General features: G+C 56.8%; 1 protein-coding gene across 3 annotated transcripts in view; it reads right to left on the bottom strand.

Moving 5' to 3' along the window:
* Window positions 1-1,169: 1,169 nt before the first annotated feature.
* The window catches only part of LOC113219494 (CXXC-type zinc finger protein 5), a 37,758-nt gene continuing 16,543 nt past the window's right edge, over window positions 1,170-22,384 (bottom strand). For 2 of the 3 annotated variants that reach the window (XM_031935500.1, XM_026454484.2), the window contains exons 2-3: window positions 3,570-4,653; window positions 1,477-2,200 (exon numbers count right to left, since the gene is read on the bottom strand). In XM_031935500.1, the coding sequence (XP_031791360.1) occupies window positions 2,156-2,200; window positions 3,570-4,493 (969 nt within the window). In that variant the 5' untranslated portion in view covers window positions 4,494-4,653 and the 3' untranslated portion in view covers window positions 1,477-2,155. Of the gene's footprint in view, window positions 2,201-3,569; window positions 4,654-22,384 lie in introns of all 3 variants that reach the window. The other variant, XM_026454483.1, reaches the window with a different exon arrangement.

Raw genomic sequence — 22,384 nt, 5'->3', positions numbered from 1 at the left:
ACTCCCTGCTGGACACCCCCCTTCGGCAGAGCCGCCTGGAGAGATCACAGGCGGCCACATGAAAGGGAATTTTTCCCAGGCAGAGCTGAAGTTGAAAGCTGCCTCCCACCGCCCCTGCCTGCCCCCGCTGTGCCAGGCCAGGCTGCTGAGGCCCTGGTGCTCGAAGGGAGCTTGTGACACCTGGGAAGGGGTTGGGGGTCAGCACCACCCCCACCCAACATGGCTGCTTTCTCCTCTCAGGACAATGGCAGAGATAGCCCATCTCCCCCACCTCACTGCTCACTCAGCCTCAGAAATCACTCCAGCTCTCACCCACCTGAAGCCAGGGCCCAACACTGTCAGGAAGTCCTTCCTCAAGTCTAGCCTCCATCTCAGCCAGGCTCAAAGCAGCTGGATGAGAAGAACGCTCCCCCAGACGATGGCTAAGCCTCCTCCTTCAGGTTGGCCTCTGTGATGTACAGGGAGGGGCATGCCACTGCCACCCCTTCCTGTTCAGGCTGCCCTGGCCCAGACCATGTGGCTGTGTGGTGACTTCCCCAGACATTTGACCTCTGAGGTCCCCGACAACCTTGTACCAACAAACTCTCTGAGAGTGGGGACAGTCAAAGCCAAGGACACCCCCGTAACTCAGTCTAGCAGCCCTCAGGCCTAAAGAGAAATGGGCGTGTGTGCACAGCCAGGTCCCCGCGAAGCTGAGCTGAAACTATTCCCTGGAGAATGACATTGGTGGCTTTGGGAACACCAGATCCCTGCCAGGCAAGAAGAAAGAAAGAAGACGCTGAACAGGCGGCTCAGCCTTACCCCCACCCGCCTTATGCTGCTGGTTGCTTTACTCATCGAGCCCTGAGGAACTTAGGTGAACAGAGGTGGCCCCAGGTGAGTGAAGGTCCCTGGAGGTCCAGGTTCTGGGGCATGGGGTGCAACCAGGCAGATGAGGTACTCCGGTACCAGCGACTTCCAGATTAAGAGCCTTTCCCTCCTGTCTGCTGGGCTGGTTGCTCCTGCTCTTGCCCATTCTGGATCCAGAGGCCTCTCTTCCCCAAGAAATTCCCATTCTAAATGTCCCTGGGCCATCCTTCTTCCTCCTCCAGGTGGTCCCAGACAACCCCTGCTCAAGAACGGCCCCCAAGTCAGCCCCCCAAAACCGGAGAGCAAGAAGCCAGCGGTGCTTCGTGACACAAACATGCATTCGTTTTATTCACAAAACAGCCTGGTTTCCTAAAACAATACAAACAGCATGTTCATCAGCAGGAAGCTGGCCGTGGGCAGGGGGGCCCAGGCCTCAGGGGGCCCCCTGGCCACCCACCCCCACCGGCAGGGGACCACGCAAAGAAGCCCTTTCTTCTGTTGCCATTAGAGAGGCCAGAAAAAAAGGACTTATTTTCTCTAAGAAAAGTAGCCAGGATTGGAAATATCGAGACGGGGCTCCCCAGATCGCAAAGGATAAGCGAACAGAACTTTCATTTTTTTTTTTCCAAAATCATCACTGTTGGGGTAGGGGATCCCAGTCTGGGGACTGTGGGTGCAGCTCAGCCGGCCTGGTGCTCCCTCCCCTTCTGCGAGCTCCCTGCTGGCAGCGCTGCACGCGTGGATGGATACAGAGGGGCTTCTACACGGCGCCATCAACATTCTCTTTATGAACGTGAGTGGATTCTCCAGGCAAACTATGCACTATTTCATGGTCGGAAAGAATCAAAGGAAGTTTAAATGAGGGTGGAGTTAAACTGTGCTAAATTACAGTAGTGCTTATTAGTAACTAGATTTCAAAAGGTTACAGAAAATTTACATTCTCTACACAAAAACTGCATCTCCTGCACAGACAACATCGACATCGACACAGGAAGGAAACTGATTGTCCATTCTTTGCCCAGGAAGTCTCGGTACTTTATAGATTCGTCTTTACCTCTTTTTTGTTGTTGTTCTTCCGAAAAAGCAGTTAAAATTTTTTTTCTTTTCTTTTTCTTTTTATACTAGGGACGTGGAGATGTTAAAACGACAACAAAAAATATATATATAAAAACAGGAATGAAATCTGTGAGAGAATATTTTTGGTTCTAAAGACGGGTGCATCCGTTTGTCTTCGCCCGAATCCCTTGCTGGAGACCACACGAGCAGTGACATTGCACGGAGAGGGCAGCTTTGGGTTCCGCCGCCGTCACTGAAACCACCGGAAGGCGGCTCCTGTCGGAAGCATCACCTTCTGGCGGGGGCAGGAGACAAAAACAAGGAGAGAGTTCAGTCAGGGTCCGGGTAGGCCTGGAGCAAAGACGTTCCCCTGTGGATGGCCTCATGGCGGAGGGACAGGCATGGAGGAAGAGCAGCCACCCCTCAGAGCTCCTGCCACCCCAGCCAGGCAAAAGGAGAAGCTCGACCTGCTGGGCTGCTGGAAGGCCCGGAGGACTCTGAAGCCTCCTGAGCCACTGTGCCCAGGAACCATCCTTCCAGAGAGAAAGACCCTTCCCCTGGCCCAAAGGCAACAGCGCCAGGTGGCTGTGGCATGTTTCCGTAAATGAGCGTGTGAGCACATGCGGCGGGTGTGCATATGGGTATGTGCCTCGTGCTATGCTGAGCTGTGTGGTATGGAGCTGTGGGAGGTGGGTATTTGGGCTATTTCTCAAGCAGCCGTGTCTACGTGTGTGTGCATGTGTGTCTACACTGGACTAAAGTGGGTGCCTTTGTGTGTACACAGGAGAGCAGAAAAGGAAGGGCTGGGGCTGGGGCTGGGGTTGGGGTTGGGGAGGGTAACCAGGAAGCCATGGCTGGGATACACCACTGTTGTTTTCCAACCATTCTGGACATTTGCGTCAAGCCCACTCGTAGAGGGGCGGGGACAGGGGCAGGGACTGCAGGCTGAAAAGATGCTTTTGTACCCAGGCCTGGCACTCCAGCTAGGTTGCCGCATCCAGAGGCACAGGGACGGGCCCTGCCACAGGGATGCAGAGACAGCAGCATGGGAACCCCTTGCCTTCTCCAAGCCAATCCCACAGTGGCTAGGTTCTTGACCATTCTGGGCTCATGGTCACCTTCCCTTACCCCGGCCCCAAAAATCTGTCAAGTAGGTGCCCAGACCAAGGGTTCTTCCAGGCCTCAGAACAGGGCACCCATCACTGGAGCAGCTCTATCCTTGGGTGGCCCTGGGGGAAAGATGGCCCTGGAGGGGCAAATGAAGGGCTTAAGGGCACTTAGATGCAGAGTTCTAAGTCATGGACTGGATGCTTTAGGCCATGTCTGAGCATCAGAAACTTAGGACCTGTATGGAAATATCAATACCTGACCCAGAACCCCAGGAGAGGAATCAGAATTCCAGGGCCTGGCTGAGAATGCTAGGTCCTTACCTGGAATTTCCAGCTTGCCTTGCAAATTATGGCCTGATGGAATTCTCAGAATGTGGTTCTGACTTTTGGGGCAGTAAACTGGTGTCTCGAAGCCAGACCCCCAGACCCCAAGGACTGGGGGGGCATCCCCCAGACACTTGCCCAGGGAGGAAAGGTGGGGTCAGGGGATGGGGGTGGGTTTGGACTGCCAGACTGATACAAGAGCCCACACACCTCCCTCTAAGGCGCCGTTACCTCCAGAGCAGCGGAAGGCTTCTTTTTGAGTTCCTCACATTTTCTGAATTTGCAAATCTGATGGCCAGTCTTTCGGTTCCTACAACTGCTGCACTGCTCGCAGTTGATGCGCCGCCGGCAGGGTGCGCACATGCCGCAGCGTTTCCGCTTCTTCTTGCCGGAGCTGATGGCAGAAGCCAGCTCTCCCTGCATGGGGTACTCGGCCAGGCCCGCCATGTGCAGCGCGCTCTCGGCCAGGAACACACCTGCCGGGGTCATAATGAAGAGGCCTGGGTTGATGGGGAAAGCGCCCAGGTAGGGGAAGTCGGACTGGCCATTGAGGGCTTCGGCACCTGCCACAGCCTCCATGTCAGGCAGGCCAGCACCCGCCTCGCTCATCAGCGGGAGGTGCTCCTGCACCACGCGCTTCAGCATCTCCGTGGACTGCGCAAACTGCTGCAGCGTCAGCTGTCCCTCGGCTGCCAGCTCCGTGGCCCGCTCTGCCTTGCTCAGCAGGCTGGCCACAGCACCACTTTTGTGCTTTGAGGTAGGGTTGCTTTTGTCCACTGCCATGGCCGCTGCCAGGTCATGCCCATTGGCCAACAGGGAGGCAGCGGCTGCAGCTGCAGTGGCCTTGTCAGCAGACTCCCCGCCCATCATGCTGCCACTGCCACTGCCACCACTGCTGCCAAAAGAAGAGTAGTGGGAGAGCGGGCGGGAGCGGCGCAGGCTCTTGTTGAGGGGCTCACTGATGATACCACTCTTGTTCCGACGCTCGGGGGGTGGTGCGTCATCTGCCACTGAGGCTGGTGCAGCGACAGCCACTGCTGCACTCTTGTCTGCTGCTCCTGCCTTTGGGCCACTGCTGCCACTGCCACCACTGGCATTGGTGTTGCTGCTGCTACTGCCGCCGGTGTCCTGGGAGCCACCGCCGAGGCTCGACATGGTGGGGCCGAGGCCCAGACCCTGCTGAAGAGGGAGCCTGCCAACTGCCAAGGGTCCACAGACCAGGACCTGGCCCTGCTGCCCACAACAGAGATGCCTGGTGGGCCTCGCTGCTCAGGGCAGGCACATGGTCAGGTGTCCAGGTGGAAATGTCTTCACTCTGTCACAACAAGAGGATATAGGGTCAGGGCAGCAGTGAACACCTCCCTCTTCGACATCACCACCACCGCCACCATCAACTGTCCTGTCATCCTGACCACCATGAGCTTGACCAGGCATCCATTAAGCATCAGATCCACCCTGGTGAGAAATTTCTTATTTGTACTATCTCAGCTAAGATCCACAAGAACTCTAGAAGCAGTGGCTGGTAATTCTCTACTTTATAAATGACGGAAACAAGATTTAGGAGAACTACCAGTCTATGAACACACAGACACCAAGTGGCACGGTGGAGGCCTTAGTCCAGGCCTCCGCAGCCCAAATCTGCCCTGCTAGGGTCTAGGAAACCCTGCCGGAAGCAGGCAGTCCTTCTTGTGCTGGGGTGGGAGAGTGTTGGAGATGCTTATTAGCTGGGTGCAGTGGCTCACGCCTGTAATCTCAGCACTTTGGGAGGCAGAGGCAGGCAGATCGCTTGAGCTCAGGAGTTTTGAGGCCACCCTGGACAACATGGTGAAACTCTTATCTCTGCAAAAAATACAAAAGTTAACCAGGTGTGGTGGTACGTGCCTGTAGTACCAGCTACTCAGGAGACTGAGATGGGATGACTGCTTGAGCCCAGGAGGTTGAGGATGCAATGAGTTATAATCACGCCACTGCATTCCAGCTTGGGTGACAGAGTGAAGCCCTGTCCAAAAAAAAAAAAACTACCCCCACATCCTAATCTTCCTTCTCTGTCCGAGGGGAAGAGTGCTTGATGGTACAGATCATACAGTCTGGAAGGCGGCCCCTGAATCCTCATCTGGGAATTCCTAATACAATCAGTTATTTCAAGGCTCTGACATGTCCTGCAGGCAAAGGAACCTGGTTGCCTTTGTGTAACCCAGAGTTTGCTAATGAGTACAGGTCGCTTATTTCAGGGATCTTCTCCCCTCCTACAGGACGAGCAGCACAGGGCCAGAGGACAAGCCGTCCCCTGCCACAGTGAGAGGACATGCTTGTGCACACCCTGGCACACGCTTCCTCCTCAACCCCCGAACCACAATCATTATCGTCTCAGACCCCATTCTTGTCTCTACTCAGGCCTCACTGTGGTGCTCTGGCCTCGCTCCCAGATTGGGGGGGGCGGAGGCCTCACAAGGCCTGCAGAGTAGGGCCTGGGTGGAGGCCTCAGTGAGAACCCAGAGAGCCGGGGGGGGGGCTGTTGCCAGGAGGGGCCTCGGGCTGGGGCAGGCTGGCACTGAGGAGTAGGCATGACCCTCAAGGGAGTGGAGCCCAGCAGGAACCTGTCCTCTGGCCACCTCCACGTTTCCCAGGCAGCCCTTCATGGGACAGGGCCTGCTCTGCTCAGGTCTCAAGGCTAAGGCGTCCGAGCTGCCTCCTCAGCTGAAGGAACTGGGCCAGATGGAGCAGGGCGGCGGTTTCCTCATCAGTCCTGGCTCTCCAGCCTCCCTTCCGTCTGCCTGCTGTGGCCTAGCATCCCCCAGGAGAGGGGCGGGAGGACAGGGCCCAGCCCCAGAGCAGCTGGTGGCTCAAGGGGGAGGCGCACATCTGGCGGGTCCCATTGCGCCCTGGGCTTGAGGGCAGCACACACTGGATCTTTGTCCCCAGGCAACCCCACCACCCCCCTAGTCACAGGACTCAAGCCTGTCCCAAGAGAGCATCTAGTCCAACCCTCTGCATTCACAGAGGGGGAAACTGAGGCCCCAAGTGGGGGGGAGGGGGGCTTCCCCAGGACTAAGGAGTGGCCAAAGAGGACTGGGTGTGGGGAAAGGAAAAGCTCTGTCTCTAGGGTGAGAAGAGTAGCTGGCATCAACAGCCAGGTACTCCCTCTCCCTCCCCAGTGGGCACCGGACCACCTAGGGTTCCTTCGTTGCAGAGGGAAATGGGTGGGGAGGAAGAGCTGGGCAAGCTGGCAGATTCCACCAGGACAGAGCCAGGAGGCCCTGGCAGAAAATCCATGCTGGGCTGGGGGGCATCAGAGGTCAGAGCTGAAGCAAGAAGACCATGTGTGTCCAAGGATAGCTGTGTTCCTTCCCACTTAATAAGGGCCAAGACCAGGATGGTCTTTTCAGCCCCTCTCCTCAGAGATTGGTGACCCCTACAGGAATCAGTGACCCTGGCTAGGTGTTGGGGACCAGGGTCGGTGAGATCAGAGACAGAAACCATCAAGTCAGCTCATCCAGCTCAACTAAGCACATCTGCCCTGCCCCAGATGACAATGCCGGCAGCCCAGATACTGGGTGAGGGGAGAAGGCAGAAGGCAGGTGTCTTGTGGGCTGGCGTGATGGGGAGGAGAGCAGGCTGTGCCCCAGACCCTGTGTGCATCCCCCGCCTCTGCGGCCTGCTGGCTGGTGGCAGAAATCGATAGCTGCATTAACGCTGCTCCTGCTCTGCTCACCCCCTCCCTCCTCCCAGCTCCAGGATCTGGCTCTGCGTGCGGGGCGGGCAGGTCAATTAGAAGTCAGCTCCCTCCAACACAGCCGGCCTGCGCTCTGGGCTGGCGCTCTGGCTGAGTGTCTCAGCTTTTGTCTCTGTCCTGAGTCTCTCCTGGTGGGGACCAAACCTCATGTTCTGTTCCTCTCTTAGAATTTCTCTGATCTTCCACTATTCTGTCCTTCCTCAGGGCCCACCCACTCCCACCCTCTGAGGTCCTGGTACATGCTGAGCTTGGGACCAGAGGATGTGATATGTCACCAAACAGGTGCTGCAGGCAGAACACTATGGTTTTTCAGTCACAGAAGTTGAAGGGAGGTGGGTACACAGGGGGACTGGCTCACAGGGACAACTCTGTTTTCAAATCCAGAGTGGACAGACATGAACATCTGGTCCTCAAGCTTGTTCCAAATCGGCCCTGGTACCTGGCTCATCTTCTCCTTCAGACCTTAGGAAAAACTGATGCCCTGGTCCCAGTGGACCACTGACCAAAAACCCCATTTGCCCTACTCATGGAAGGGGAGGACATAGAGGGGACGTTCTCCCAGGTCCCAGCCTTCTACTCTAGGGCACACAGCCACCCCTTTCCAGGCCAGGAAGGGCCTGGCAGTGCCCAGGCAGCAGGGGAGGAGTCAGGGCTGTGTTGAAGCGGAGCGGGAATGAGCGGGAGGGAAAGCTGGCGGGCAGGCGGGCGGCGGCGGGCGCATCCATCATCGGCCCTGCCAGGAACGCATCCAGCCCCCAAAAAGAAATACTGCGCCTGAGGAGGGACAACAAAGGGCTCCGTTTCATCAGCAATGCGGAGCCAGCGCCCCGCCGCCCCGCCAGCCGCGGTCAGCCCACAAAGGACCCCTTTGTCCATGCAGGAGCCGGCCAGCCGGGCGCTGGGACCAGGGGCTGATGGGCGGGGACAGAGCACGGGGGGCTGAGGGGGGACAAGTTGTGGAAAGCTGGGGGGCAGAGGGGCATGTGGGGGCAGAACAGAGACAGGTGGTGGGGACAGAATCTTGAGACAGAGAACTAGAGGGGTGGGTCAGAGAAAAGGAGAGCTCGAGAGGAGGGGGCAGAGGGTCAAGGTTAGCGGAGACAGTGTCATGGGAAGCAGTGTCTGGGACAACAGGGTTCAGAGACCCAGGGACCCAGGACACCTTGTCTAGGCTCAGGGACTTAAGGGTCTAAAAGACAAGTAAACAGCCCTGAGGAGGGAGTCCCAGAAGGCAGCTGGGCATGCCCATAGGAGAGGGAGGCAGAGGGAAGGGTAGAGAAGTGGCGAGGACACCAGATCAGACCCACCGTGTAGCCCAAGGCCTAAGAAGAGGAGGTGGGGAGGCGATGGGGAGGAGGATGGGGAGGACTGGGGGGGAGGTGGGGAGGAGGGCTTGGGGGAAGGTGGGGAGGAGGCTGCGGAGGAGGGCTGAGGAGGAGGTGGGGAGGAGGGCTTGGAAAGAGGTGGGGAGGAGGACTGGTGAGGACTGAGGAGGAGGTGGGGCAATGGGTTCTTGACCCCAGAGCATGGCTGCAGGGCCCAATGCCTCCTGTAGGCTCCAGCTCACTGGCTGAGCTGGAAAGAAAGGGAGAGTCATACCTGGGGCCACCCTCCTGGCAGTAGAGGCCACTCCGTGCCTCTACCCTAAGGCTCTGGCCAGGCCCAGAAGGCAGGGAGCCTGCCCCCTTCTAGCCAGCCCCCACCACCTGTGCTGCCACTCCGGTTTCCTTAACCAATGGATCCTATCAACTAGCATTTACTGAGTATCGACTGTGTCCCATGCCCTGTGTTTTTATGCTTTACAAATCTTAGTTCCTGAATGCCTCCCTAGAACCTGGGGAGACAAAAACTATTTGCCAATTTCAGACATGAGGAAATTTAGGCTCAGAGAGGTTCAAGCTGTCAGTCTGAGGTCAAACAGCTGGTGCCTAGCAGGGGTAGAGCTTGAACCCAGAGCCCAAGTGTTAGTCACCCTGCTCTGTGGCCACCTTGGCAACGGACAAAGTGGCCCATGGCAGGTGACCTAGGTACCCCTAAGGCTGCTCTTACTCCCCAGGATTGTTACCTCTCCGTGGTTGGGAGCAAGCTGTCACAGACCCCAGGAGAGTGCCCCTACCTGGGGGACTTGGAGATGCCCAGGGCCCGGAATGCTAAGCCAGTGACATCATAATGCCAGCTGGCAGTGAGGTCACTGGAGGTGGTGACAGTGCCCTTATTCAACCCTCAGCCCTAGAAGAGCCTCACTTCATCCCCCGCAGGGTTCAATCTTGAACTTTCGGGCCAGAAAGCACTGGGAAGGAGGGGCCATCCTGGGATGAGATGGTGCCATCTGCATACAGACATGTACACAGGTGGCCCTCAGCTGGATGTTCTAGATATTCATTTGCACACATCTTCCCTGCACGTACCCGGACAGCAGCCCTGTACCTTATGATACCGGAGAGACAGCAGAGCATAGACTGAGACTCCAGCACTGTCTTCCAGGCGTGCACAGGAGCTGGGCCCACAGTCACATGAACCAGCGTGAAACAAGAGCCGGAAGGGGACACAGTGAACTATCTGGGGCCTTCCTGGAGGAAGGGACTGCTAGGCTGAGAGTTAAGGATAAGGAGAAGCAACGAGAGGGGACAAAGGCATGAAAGAGAGCCTAGGCAGGCGGGGAAGTAGGCGTGAGGTGTGTCTGTGAGGCTGACAGGGTCCCAACTGTGCAGAAGAGCCTTGAGGCCAAGGGCAGGATTTTTATTATTATTATTTTTTAAATTTTTTAGTAGGGATGAGGTCTTCCTATGAGGATCACGCAATCCTCTTACCTGGGCCTCCCAAACTGCTGGGATTATAGGCGTGAGCCACTGCGCCTGGCTGGCAGGATTCTTAAAAAACGGTTTTATCGAAGTATAGTTTACATACTATAAAATTCTTCCACATTAAAGTATACATATAATTTAATGATTTTTAGTAAATCTACAGAGTTATGCAACCATCACCACTACCAAGGGCAGGGTTTGACCAAGGTACCATCCCCCCTCTATTCCTTGCTGGCTGACCAGCCTTGCAGCCATCCTGCCTGCCCAGGGAGGCTCATGGAAGAGGCTGTGTTTCAGGATCCCCAACACCAGCCCAGCAGAGCTGCACATCCTGGCTCAGTACACCCTTTTCCACGCTTCCATGCAGCACTTGACACCCCCCACTTGCCCCCTCCCCACCACCTTGGTGGGCAGGTCTCCTTGGCCTCCAAGTGAGGCCAAATAGGCAGACAGGCTGATGGTGCGCAAAGCAGACCACAGGCTATGGTGGTTGAACCAAGCCGGGCAGTGGGGTGGAAGGGAGGGTGTTCCGTCTCTGATTTCCATGATTCAGCCTGGGGAGTTTCCAGAGGGAAAAAGAAGCCCTGCTCAAGCCCAGGGAGACTGGTCTTGGAGGCACGGAGAAACGCAGCCCCAGGCGGAGAGCACAGGGCACACATCCAGCTATGGATGGACACACACCCCCACACACTGGCCACTGTGAGCACCCAGTGGGTGGCCTGGGGTGAGACATGGCCTCAACCCCACTAGAGTCACCCCAAGACTGACTGCCAAAGACAGAACAAGGGACAGCGTTTCTATGTCCCTGACTCCACACCCCCGACCCTCTTACACCGCTCCTCCCGGGGCAGGTACCAACCATGCCTTGGCCTGAGGACTAAAGGGTTTGTGCTGGGACACAAGGGTTTGAGCAAACCTGGAGTACGTAGGGCTCTGTTTTCTCTCTCTCCTTTTTTTTTTTTTTTTTTTGATGGAGTCTTGCTCTGTCACCCAGGCTGGAGTGCAAAGGCCCGATCTCGGCTCACTACAACCTCCACCTCCCGGGTTCAAGCAATTCTCCTGCCTCAGCCTCCAGAGTGGCTGGGATTACGGGCGCACACCACCACACCTGGCTAATTTTTGTATTTTTAGTAGAGATGGGGTTTCATCATGTTGGCCAGGCTGGTCTTGAACTCCTGACCTCAGGTGATCCACCTACCTCAGCCTCCCAAAGTACTGGGATTACAGGCATGAGCCACCGCACCCAGCCAGACTCTGTTCTGTTTTACAGGGCTCCCCAACACAGCTGGAGGAGGGGATCAGTCCAACACTGAGGCCCCGGGCAGGATGTATGTTCTGACCTGGGGCTCTAGGGAGTGAGATGCCTGGGATGCCTCTGATAAAGACAGGCCCTTTCCTCAACAGGCACCTCTCTCAGGCCAGGTTCCTTTCTTGGAAGAGTCAAAGGTTCAGGAAGACCCTTCCTGATTTTTTGACCGTGGGAAAAAACTGGCCTCCCAGACAGTTTTCCCATTTGTCACATAGGACCAACCACAGCTAACAGGTATGGGGCTCTTCCTATGTGCCACACTGTCCGTGCTTTATCTCACGTTATCCTCATACCCAATCTCTAAAGGAAGTCCTATTATTGCCCCATTTAGAGCAGGCAATTTGATTAAGCAGGTGTGATGATGCCCTGTCTATCTGGGATCCCCTGAATCTTGTAGCAAACATTTCCCAGTGTGGTGATCTCTGAGCTGACACCAATCAGAAATTAGGGCCCATGTACCCCCTCAGGATCTCCCTTCTGATGGGCCTCACCACGGGATGGGCTAGCCAGGGAAGGCTAGCCCAGGGATGCATGAGCCAAGAAATCAGAGATGGGGCACTGTCCTTCTGGGGCTCCTATGTGGGGTGTGTTTGTGTGTCTGGGGTTTGGGGAGGCATACGTGCATAGGACTGGCTAGGGAACTGGAGTCCTGAGGTCTAGGTTTGTGGCTCTACCCTGTCCCTCCCTAACTTAGTGACTTTGACCAAGCTCTTTCCCCTACTAAGCCTGTCTCCCATTTGTAAAATGGAAAAATGGCTCTTGCTCCTCACCCCAAACTACTGGAGGAGTCATGATCCCAGGGCATACCATGGGGAAGGAGGCAGAGATACAGAGGGAATAAAAAAAGGATTCCAGACAGCGATCCCCTCCACCCTCCAGACCTCAGGAGGAAGGCCCCAGAGGCCCCAGTCAGTCACTGATACCATCTGCAGGTAGGAAACTGATTTGAGAGAAGGGTTTTGAGCAGGACGCAGGGCTGAGACTGAACCCTAGAAGAGGTGAGACCCATCGGGGCAAGGAGCATCCAGTCCCTTCCACTCTTAAGTTCCCCAGAGGACATTAAAATAAACAGCAGGTCCTGGCCAGGCGCGGTGGCTCACGCCTGTAATTCCAGCACTTTGGGAAGCCGAGGCGGGTGGATCATCTGAGGTCGGGAGTTTGAGACCAGCCTGACCAACATAGAGAAACCCCATCTTTACTAATAATACAAAAATTAGTTGGGCATGGTGGCGCATGCCTGTAATCCCAGCTACTCTGGAGGCTGAGGCAGGAGAATTGCTGGAACCTGGGAGGCAGAGGTTGCAGTGAGCCAAGATCGCACCACTGCACTCCAGCCTGGGCAGCAAGAGCAAAACCCCACCTTGAATGAATGAATGAATCAATAAGCGAATGAATGAATGAATGAATGAATGAATGGATAGATAGATAGATAGATAGATAGATAGATAGATAGATAGATAAAAATAAACAGCAGGTCCTAATAGCGCACACTCACTGTTTGCCAGGCACTGTGCTAAGCATTTCACAGGCATTTTCTCACCGGATTCTACTACCATTATTATCCTCATTTTACAGACGAGGCAGCTGAGGTTCAGGGACATAAAGTCACCTGCCTAAGGTCACAAGGTCAGTAAGTGGCAGAGCCAGGATTTAAATCCAGGTCTGTACGACTCCAGGGCCTGGTGCTCCAACCCTGGCTCAGGGCTCCATAGCATATGGAGGGAAGACTTCAGCTAAAGGGTGAGGTCCAGTTCAGCTCTCGGCTTGGGGAAATCCCCTAGGTTTCCCTTGGGTCCTGGAGGGTGGCTCTCAGGGCCCTGTTGCAGAGAAGTCTGCAGCTGTACCCCATGGCCCAGGAAAAGATGGGGAAGGGGCTGCGGGTGGGCCAGACGGGCCAGGCTGGGCCAGAGCTCCGGGCATTCCGGCGGCCTCCGCAGGAAGCAGAACGGGACGGAAACCGGCTCCTGCCTCCTCCCCCAGAATCCTGTGGGCAGCCCAGCCGGCCGCACAGAGGCCCTCTTTGTGCCTGCCCTAACCCGCCACCCGCGGCTGGCCCAGGGTTTTGAGTTTCCTGGGGGGTGGGGGCCCAACCACTGCTAAGCCTCCATCTAGCTCCCCTCCTGGGGGCAGCCACAGCAGTCCACAGCTGGAGGAGGAAGAGCGGGGATGGCCAGGGCCACTCTAGAGACCCTGGGGGCCTGGAGTCTGCCCACACCCCATTCCTCCAACATTTACACACCCAAATCAGGGGCTGAAGGTGGGAAGAGGGACCCAGAGACAGAGTTGAGGTCACCCCCCAGAGTCTGCCTCTGCCAGCAGCCACCAAGCCTGTCATGACACACCTGGAACCCCCCCCCATCCCACGCCATCCTGGCACTCTTGGGCCTAGAGTGGTGCACACAGTGAAGCTGGGCAGTGGGCCAGGCAGTCCATGTCAAACCATTTCCCACTCTCCGAGGCTCCCCGGACACACAAGGCTCAGCAAGCTGAGGCCTCAAGCTCACTTCCCAGTATTTTGGGGGACAAAAGCTCTTCGGGTGGCATAACTGCCCAAGAATGCTGGGCACCTGGGAGTGAGTTCAGGGGGCTGGATTGTGTGTGGTGACAAAAGCACTGCATACAGTGTGTTTTCGCGTGTCTACCCGGGAGGTGTGTGTGTGTCCAGTGGACTGTGAGTGTGCCCAGTTGAGTGTGTAGTCTCAGATGTCGCCCCCTACAGACCACAGCATTAAAGCATATACAGGGCTCGTGTACCAGTGCTGGGGGAGATCTTTGACTCTGTGACCTCTGAGGGTGAAGCGGAGGCATGTGTGTGCGACCCATGTCTGTGAATATGTACATGGATGTCCAAGTGCACGCGTGTGCGAATAGGGTGGTTTATGTGGTGACAGAATGTTTGTGGGTTCTTCTGGTCTGTATGTGTCAACACATCTTCGCCGCATGAATGTCAGTGTGTGTGTGTTCACATGCACTGTGAGTTGTGTCAGGAGCTCTGGGCTGTATGAGAGTCTGGGGCCCTAATGGAACGGGGATGGTGTAGACAGGAACTGGTGCCAGCTGCTAGGGCCCCTATGGAAACAGGAAGCTGCCCACAGGTGCACCTGGGCTATGGTGGGGGCTGGGTTCCATCCAGGTTCAGTTTGTGCCTCTATGAAACCAACCCAGGGTTCCACGAGCCGAGAATCTGTCCCAGCTGTAAGGGGGACACCTGCCTTGTCTGCTGTTCAAGGTCCAACAGCTCTGGCCAGTGTCTACCGCCTGCCTGGCCTGAGCGTGGAAAAAACTGGAAAACAAAAGCCCCCAGACCGCAGGCCCTCCCTGCAGAGGCGTAGGGGAGGCAGGCAAGAGGCGGGAGGTTGAAGAGGAGGGAGGGAGGTGTCGCCACAGCCCCGGAACACAAAAATAATGAGGCGAGAGGGGCCATGGGGCCAAGCCGGCTAGTTCCGGAGTCGCTATCTGACCTTGACAGATGCCACAGCTGGGCGCCTGGAGAGGAGCCGCGCCACAGTGCTGCAGAACGCCCCCAGCACCTCCCCCAGGCCAGGGTCGATGGAGGCTCAAGCTGGCCCCAGCCACAAGCAGCCACCCCATGAGGTGGGAGCCAGAAGGACTCAGAGCACCTCCCAGTAGGGGAGATGGGGATGGGGTAGGGGTATCTGGAGGCAAGGGAGTGGGAGCAGGGCCACTGCAGGGCACAAAAGGCAGCAGTGGGGTCTCCTGAGGGTGCCCCTGCCCTCAGGTAAGGCTACATGTGTGAGAAGCACGCAGAGCCTGCCATCGTGTGTGTGTAGCTTGGCTGTGGGGCTGAGTGTGTGTGGAGAAGGGAAGTAAAGCGTGAGTGTTGGTGTGACAAAAAATTGTACTTGTGTGCATGTGTCCTCAGGGTCACACAAGGCTGGGAAGACAGGCTCATGTCCCTGAAATGGGTGTGGCCACATCACTCGATGTTGGCACTGATGACTCCCCAAACTCATTTAGAGTCACAGCTGTCCTGGCGGGTGCGAGCTGTGCTGGGTCTAGGGGTAGGATGGGAGACAAAGAGAGCCACAAGTCCTGTCACTTGCAGATGGGGGAGAGGAGCTCCTCCGGCCCTTCCTGACCTACCCTCTCTCCCGCTACAGCGGTTGTCCCAGGCACTCAGTGATGGGCATGGGGCTGGGCACCGCCACTCTAGGGACATCAGCCAGGGGCTGGGGTGAGTTGCAGGAGGGGATGCTGGGCTGGAGGTGGATTAGCAATTCCGAGCACTGGCTGCATAATTAAAAAATCATTACAGCAGGCGGGCAGAGCTGAGTGTGAGCTCACGCTCAGAGCGGGCGGGGACACTGCCACGGCGCTCCCCCTCCCACTGCTTCCCCGAGGAAAAATCCCACCTGCTAATATAATTATGGAAAAACACAAGCACGGAAATTTGGTTTCAGCAAACAACGTGCCTGAGTGCCCAGGGCCTGCCTGGCCCTCAGCACAGCGAGCAGGCTGGCCAGTGGCACCCAGGACTCAGGGAAGTAAGGCAGGCCCTCCTGGGTCCAGACGTTACCTCTACTCCCTCAGCAGCCCCCCAAGAGAGGAGACTGGCAGGGGGATACAAAGCCCAGCTCCTTAAATCCCAAATTCAGGAGCAAATGGGCTGGTGCTGATGGTTTACAAACGGGGAAACTGAGGCTAAGGAATCTACATAAGGTCACTGTGTTTGTGGCAAAGCCAAGAGGAACTAGATCCGTGCTCAGTGCAACACCTCAGGGCTCAACACCCCCTCGTGACTCCCCCTATCATCAGTCATCCCCCAGCCTTCTCTGCTCCGCCTGGGATAAGTATATCTCTCCTGGAGACTGAAGAGAGCCTCCAACCCAGGTACCCCGGCATGGCCCAGAGCCTACTCAGACCTGCACGCCACGATGGGGTTCAGGGACAGGGCCTCCTGGGCTCGTCTGGTTTTAAGCCAGGCGAGCAGACCTGGCTCCCGCCCCAAGAAACGCGGCCAGCTCTGGGGCACAGGCCCCAGAACGGCAGGAACAGCCGCCATCACCTCGGGCCTGGAGCGGGCAGCGGGCCTGGAGCGGGCAGTGGGCGGCGCGGGAGGGAGCCGGGCCCAATTAGTCGGCCTGGGACCAGGGCGGGCGCCGGGGCGGCAGAGGCGGCCGCCAGAGCCGCGCAGGCACGTCCGCGTCCGGCTGGGAGGCGGCAGGGAGCCGGGAGGCGCCCTGAGCCGCGGCGGGACGGGCAGCCTGGGAAGGCCTGGGCCAAGGAGATTCCGCACCGAGAAGGCCGGCCTCCCCTCATTCCTCGGTGCCACCAGGCGCAGCAATTAGAGGCTTTCAAAGTTTGTCCTTAATTGGTTTCATTTTTGCCTCATAAATGATTCATGGCCCCAGAGGTCTGGGAGGCGGAGGGAGTGGCAGGGGAAATTTGGGGAGGCTTTTGCCTGGGGCCAGGCTCCCTACCTGAGGTTGGGGAGGGTGCCGCAGCCCCAGCCCAGGAAGGGATGAGAGGGGCTGGGAAGCCTCGGGCAGGTGGGACCCTGCAGCAAAAATTAAAACCCAGGCCCTCTCCTTGGAACGCCGACTAATTAGGAACTGCAACTTCTTTTCAGCACACCAGAGCTCTGCATCCAGGCCTGGAGCCACCGCAGCTGCTGGGGCCCTGGGAGCATGAATAATAATGTGATGATAACAAAATAACAGTGTCAGTAGTAATAATAAGGATGGCGAGAACAACATATACGTGATCTCTTTCAGCTACCCCTGCTCCCCCAAACACTAGTATCTGTTTTACAGATGAAGAAACTGAGGCTCAAACGCCTGCCCTCTGACCCTCAGTCTGATGTCACAACCCCTTAGCCACCAACCCCCCAAGCTCTCAAGAGCACCGGACTGACTATTCACCCTCCAGGAATAGTGCCTGCCAGGAGGGTCAGGAGCTGCAGGGCCTAAGGAAGCCTGGGAATGGTCCTGAGGCCTGAAAAAAGACCCCAGTCGGTACCAAGTGGCCCCACACCCACCTGAGCCAGGCTGGCTCTGCCCCTCAACAGGCTGTGCGACCTCGCAGGGCCTTAACCGACCCATCTGTAAAATAGGAGCACATGAGCCCTATGCCCCCACACTGAGTGCTAACCCAGTGCCAGGCACTAGGATAGACAGGAGATACCATGGACCCCATGGTTTAACAAAGTCTGTGCAGAGACCGCCGAGCGCTCAGTCAATGGGTAAAGTGCTGGGGAGCAGTACCCGGAGGGCTTCTTGGAGGAGGTGAGGTGGGAGGAGGAAATGCCTCCCCTCTGACCCCATAACCAGCCCACACAGGATGCTCAGGGAGTGGGTGTGGTCCACTTAAACCCAAGACTGGGGTTGGACCTTGAAGAAACCCAGAACTACAGACCACATCAGAGTGACAGGGATGCAAAGTGCCCAGCTCAGCCTGCCCATGATGCTCCCTTTGATCCTGAACAGCTATGGGAAGTGAGGCATACTAAACTGAGCAGGGCCCACCTGGCCCCTGGAAATCCTGGAGGTGAGGGAACACATGAAACAAGTCAGAGGGTAAATGCTGGGTGGGCTGACTCCCTTGGAGCAGGGCTCAGGGTCTCATAAATACCATCTCTTGTATCCTTCAGTTCCTCTGACACATGCACCAGGCTCCCCTCTCAAAACCTGGTCCTCAGGCCCCAGCCACAGCACAGTCCCAGTCAGCTCGCTGCTCTCCCACCCAGCCTGCCTCCAGTGGGCAGTGAAACAGCCCATGCCAGGGCCAGCACCACTTCAAGTGGTTATGCATCCCTGCACCTCTCCGCAGCTCTCTGAATGGCATCTATGATCATCCCCATTTCCCGGATGAGCAAAAAGAGGCTTAGAGAAGCTAAGGGACCTGCCCAACACCACATAGCTCAGGAGGGCCCACATTCCTCATCTTGCTGGCCTCTTTGTGGCTCAGTATCCTTGACCTGTCCCAGGCCTGGCCATTCTTGCCCCAACCCTGACCCTTCTCCTGTCTAGACAAAGACCACACCAAAGCCCACGCTCCTCCAGAAACTAGGACTTGATCTGGCCGAGGCTTGTGGTCAGAAGACCCACAGGAGGTCCAGGAGGTAGTGGGGGTCTCTGTGTACCCCGAGACCCCTGGGGCATGGGGGTCTTCTGAGGCTTGGATGGGGTAGTAGGGGAAGCTCCCACAGGCACACAGAGGGATGGGGGTGAGGGGGGTGGCCATATTCTGTGGCTTCCTCCCTGGGAAGAGTCAACTTCAAGGCCCCTATCACCCAGACTTGGGAGGAGGCCGCCCATGGGATACTGAAGCTGGGGCACACATCCTCTGGAAATGAGACCAAGTTCTACCTGCCCCCGCTCCACCCTGCTGGAGGACCCTGCTGAGGAGCTGGGCAAGGCCCACCCTCTCCGAGCCTCAGGGGCTTCATCTGCACACTGGCCCGATAATGTCCTTTGAGCGCTTTGAAAAAGTTTTTGAGAATCGGTTTAGAGGTTTTCCTTGAGAAAAGGGGTTTGGAAGAACCGGTCTATTTTTGGCCGGGGGCACTTTGGACACTGGGGTCAGTGTACCGTAGCAGCTTGAAAATGGCTTGTTGAACACACAAACAAGTGGCCGGGTTCTTATCCTCAGCAGGTCTGGTCAACAAACCCTTCCCAGGTGCCGACTCTGGGCCAGGACACTGGTCTGCCCTTTGCTCCTCGCTGTCCATCTACCTGTCTCAGGGCTGCCCAGCCAGGTCACTGGGGTCCCTCTCCCCAGCCCGCCCGGAAGCTGTACATCTCCAGTGGGTCAGCACTGACGTCAGCAAGACTGGCCGGGCGTGGAGCCCGCCACCCTCCGGAACCGCCAATTAATTAACTTTTTCAAATTAATTTCCCAAGCAAAATTCCATAATTACATCTGTCTCCATCAGTCCAAGCTGGGCAGGCAAGAGGACCCTGCAATGAGATGGAATGTGGTGTAAAGGGGTGGCCATACCAGCCCTGGGGCCAGGTCAGAGAGGCCACTGGGGGTTAGGTTTCACCACAGTCGGGCACTGGCCTGGCATCCTTATGGATGCTATCTGGGAAGGGAGGGGGCTGAGAGATCAGAGCATTCCAGCAAGAAGGTGGGGGCTCAGGGAGACCCATGGTCAGCCCAGCTCATCCGGATGCCCCATCCCCCACCCCAGTGCCCCTAAACCACAGCGGGTCTTGGCATGGCCCAGTAGCAGCACAGGCACCGCGAGGCTGAGAAGGCCGCGGCTGCGGCGTTCTAATTTCCCAAAGGGGCTGAGATTAATTAGCTCACACACAGGCGCGGAGAGGGAGAGGAGAGTGGGAGCAGGAGCAGGCAGCGTCAGGCGAGGAGCTGGCTGGCACTCCCCCCTGCCCGCCCGGCAGGCAGTCGGCGGCCTTGACAGCCTGGGTGCTCTGAAGGTCAGTGGCCAAGCTGGCTGAGCCAGCAGATTGGCACTGTCTCCTTCCCAGAATCCTCAAGTCCAAGGCTGGGGTACAGTGACCAGGAGGATAGTCTGGCGGGGAGGGGCCCCGCTGTCACCACCCTCCGTCGGTTCTGTGCCAGGTGCTCTGTCCACATCATCTTGACTGATGCTCACAGCAACCCACAGAGGTAGGCAACATGATTCTCCCGTTTCACAGATGAGGACACTGAGGCTCAGAGCTGAGTGGGGCACTGGTGTGGGTCAAGGTCAAGCAAGTGTGGACATTGGAGGCGAGGCTGAAATGCAGGCTGGCCCAACTCTATAGCCCACCCTTCTTCCCCTGGAACCCCGTGCAGGTGTGAGGGCTACGGGAGCTCTGGGCCTGGGGGACTGGAACACCAGTCACAAAGCTCCTAAGTGTGTCTGTCTGCAGGGAATGGACTTACCCCTGCTTCAGAGAATGTGCAGGGCAGACTTGCACAGTCATTTCACAGATGAAGAAACTGAGACCAGAAAGGGGAAATGACCTGAGGCTGGGACCAGCCTGTAGTAAAGTCAACCCAGCGAAGTGAACTTTAGTGAGCCCTGACCCAGGGCCATGCAGCGCCTGGTACTAAGTGACACACGGACCACGGGATGGGGGGTCATTGTGGCTATGTCCCTGTATACCAAAGAGGAGGTGCCAGCTCAAGGGCACTTGCTCAACTCCTCCCTGAAGGGTGCCCAGGAGAGGGAAATGAAGCCCCTGGGGAGGGGGTGGAGAAGGTAAGCAACCCTGACCAGGCCCCGAGGCAGCTTCCCCGGACCTAACCATGGAGTTTCCCAGAACCTGTCTACAGAGGAACCCAGAAACCCCAAGGGGCATCCATCTGCTCCCCAGGGGGTCCCCTGCCCACCCACCCACCCTCTCCCCTGGAGTTAAGGGGTTATGTTAGCAGTTCCAAGGCTCTTAGGTTCAAACCTGGAAAGTGCCTTGAGATAGCAGAGGGTCCTAGGAGAGTTAAGGCGCTGGGCATGGGGGAGGGGGCTGGCTCAACTAGGAACACTACGCATCTTGTGTGTAATGGGGCGAGGAGAGCCCCTCATCTCAGAGACACAGGCTCAGGCCATGCCAGGGTCTAAGTAGGCTTTGGAGTAGGGATTCCTCTCCTAACTCTGCTGTCTCCAGCCTAGGTGACCTCAGACAGGTTGCTGACTCTCGCTGAGCCCAACCCCTAGCGGCTGAAATCCAGCTGCTGACAGCCCCCACCTCGTCAGGTCCTGGAGAGAACCTACGTGAAGGGGTCAGTGTAGGGTCCACATGCAGTAGGTGCTCAACTAAGGATAGCTGTGTTGTTGTTTTTACTGTCATCATCTGCCAGCATAAGCGTGAACGTCACGGACAAGTCAGGCCAGGCGTGTTGTGTAAGCCAGGTCATGGCCCCGGGTCTCTCACCGTTTGCTTTTGAGCTCTGAGGCAATCCTTCATGCCTCAGTTTCCCCAGCCCCAAATACAGAGCATTCCCCCTCTAGCCTGCAGGACCATGGGGAGATGGACATGTGGTAGAAGCTTGAAGGTTACAACGAGGGTAGCACCCCACTGGTCAAGCTTGCATCTCCTCTTCTGCCCAAAGGAAGAAGGCCTACCTACACTTCTGGACAGCCTTTCCTCCTACCTCCCTGGCCCTCAGCCCTGCCTGCTCATGTCGGCTCTTCTTACATTTCCCACAGCCCTGTCAGCCCTCACAAAGGCACATCCCAAGCCTCTCAATACCCTACAAAGGCTCCATTTGCCACCTGGAAGTCCCTGCTCAAGTCTAACTTGTAGACTTGCTGTGTGAGTGTAGGGGGTGGGAGACAGAGAAATCCTTGAAACTACAGTCGGCTCTCTCTGTTCCCTCTGATATTAGGAAGCCTCCAGGATTTTCCACCGAAGCACCATGGGTTCCTCTGCCCTAGGTCCAACCCATTCCCATCCCTCCCCCGCAACCCCTGGCCCCTAGCTCAGCCTCTTCACTCATCATCCCCATCTGAGAACAGCCCTAGAGAAGGCTAAATCCAAGACCTAATTAAGGAGCCCTTGTTATGGGATGCCACCCCCAGAAAAATGCCAGCTCTAGTGGAGCAGGTGGAGGGGCACACTCGCCTGGAGATCCTTGTGTGACATAATGAGAACTGATGACAACACACCCCACCATCTACTTCAGGTCCTGCAGCTTTGAGACAGAGATGAGAGTCATACCGATCTCACAGGTGACAAACAGGAGGTCAGAGAGGTGAGCAGACTCGCCCATGATTACACAGCAGGCAGTGACCAAGCCAGGTGTGGAGCCCAGGCCTGTCCAACTCCAGAGTCCACGGCACAGGGGCATCCAGTTTCCTGACTGGCCACTGCTGTTTGTGTCTCTCAGGATGCTTGGGTCCCTCTCTCCTCCTCAACCACGGCCCAGTCCTTTATGGAGACCTGTGTGGCCAGGAGGAGGGAGCCCAGCTGGGCCTGAGTCCTTATAGCCACATGCCCTTTGACCACTGCTAGGCTGTCTCAGTACTGTAGGCCCAGAATGACCTGTAGTCTGGGTGTTAGGAGACTGTGTCCAAAGTCCTTCATGACCATGAAGCCATTCCCATCAGACTCACTTCTGTCATCTGAAAAATGGCTTTTTTGGCAGCATATGGAAAATGGGTATAAAATGGGTATACCCTTATTTTTGCCCAGTGCGAGGAAGGCAAGTCCCAACCCCAAAGCAGGGCAGAGGCTTAAAAAGGCTCCCTGAGGGCATATCCTCAGCTCTCAGCACCCCAGGACTCCCTTATACA

Source organism: Piliocolobus tephrosceles, chromosome 4 (genome assembly GCF_002776525.5).
Source record: "Piliocolobus tephrosceles isolate RC106 chromosome 4, ASM277652v3, whole genome shotgun sequence".
Lineage (NCBI taxonomy): Eukaryota > Metazoa > Chordata > Mammalia > Primates > Cercopithecidae > Piliocolobus > Piliocolobus tephrosceles.
The sequence above is the reverse complement of the archived record's forward strand: the minus strand, read 5'-3'. Positions and strand labels throughout refer to the sequence as shown.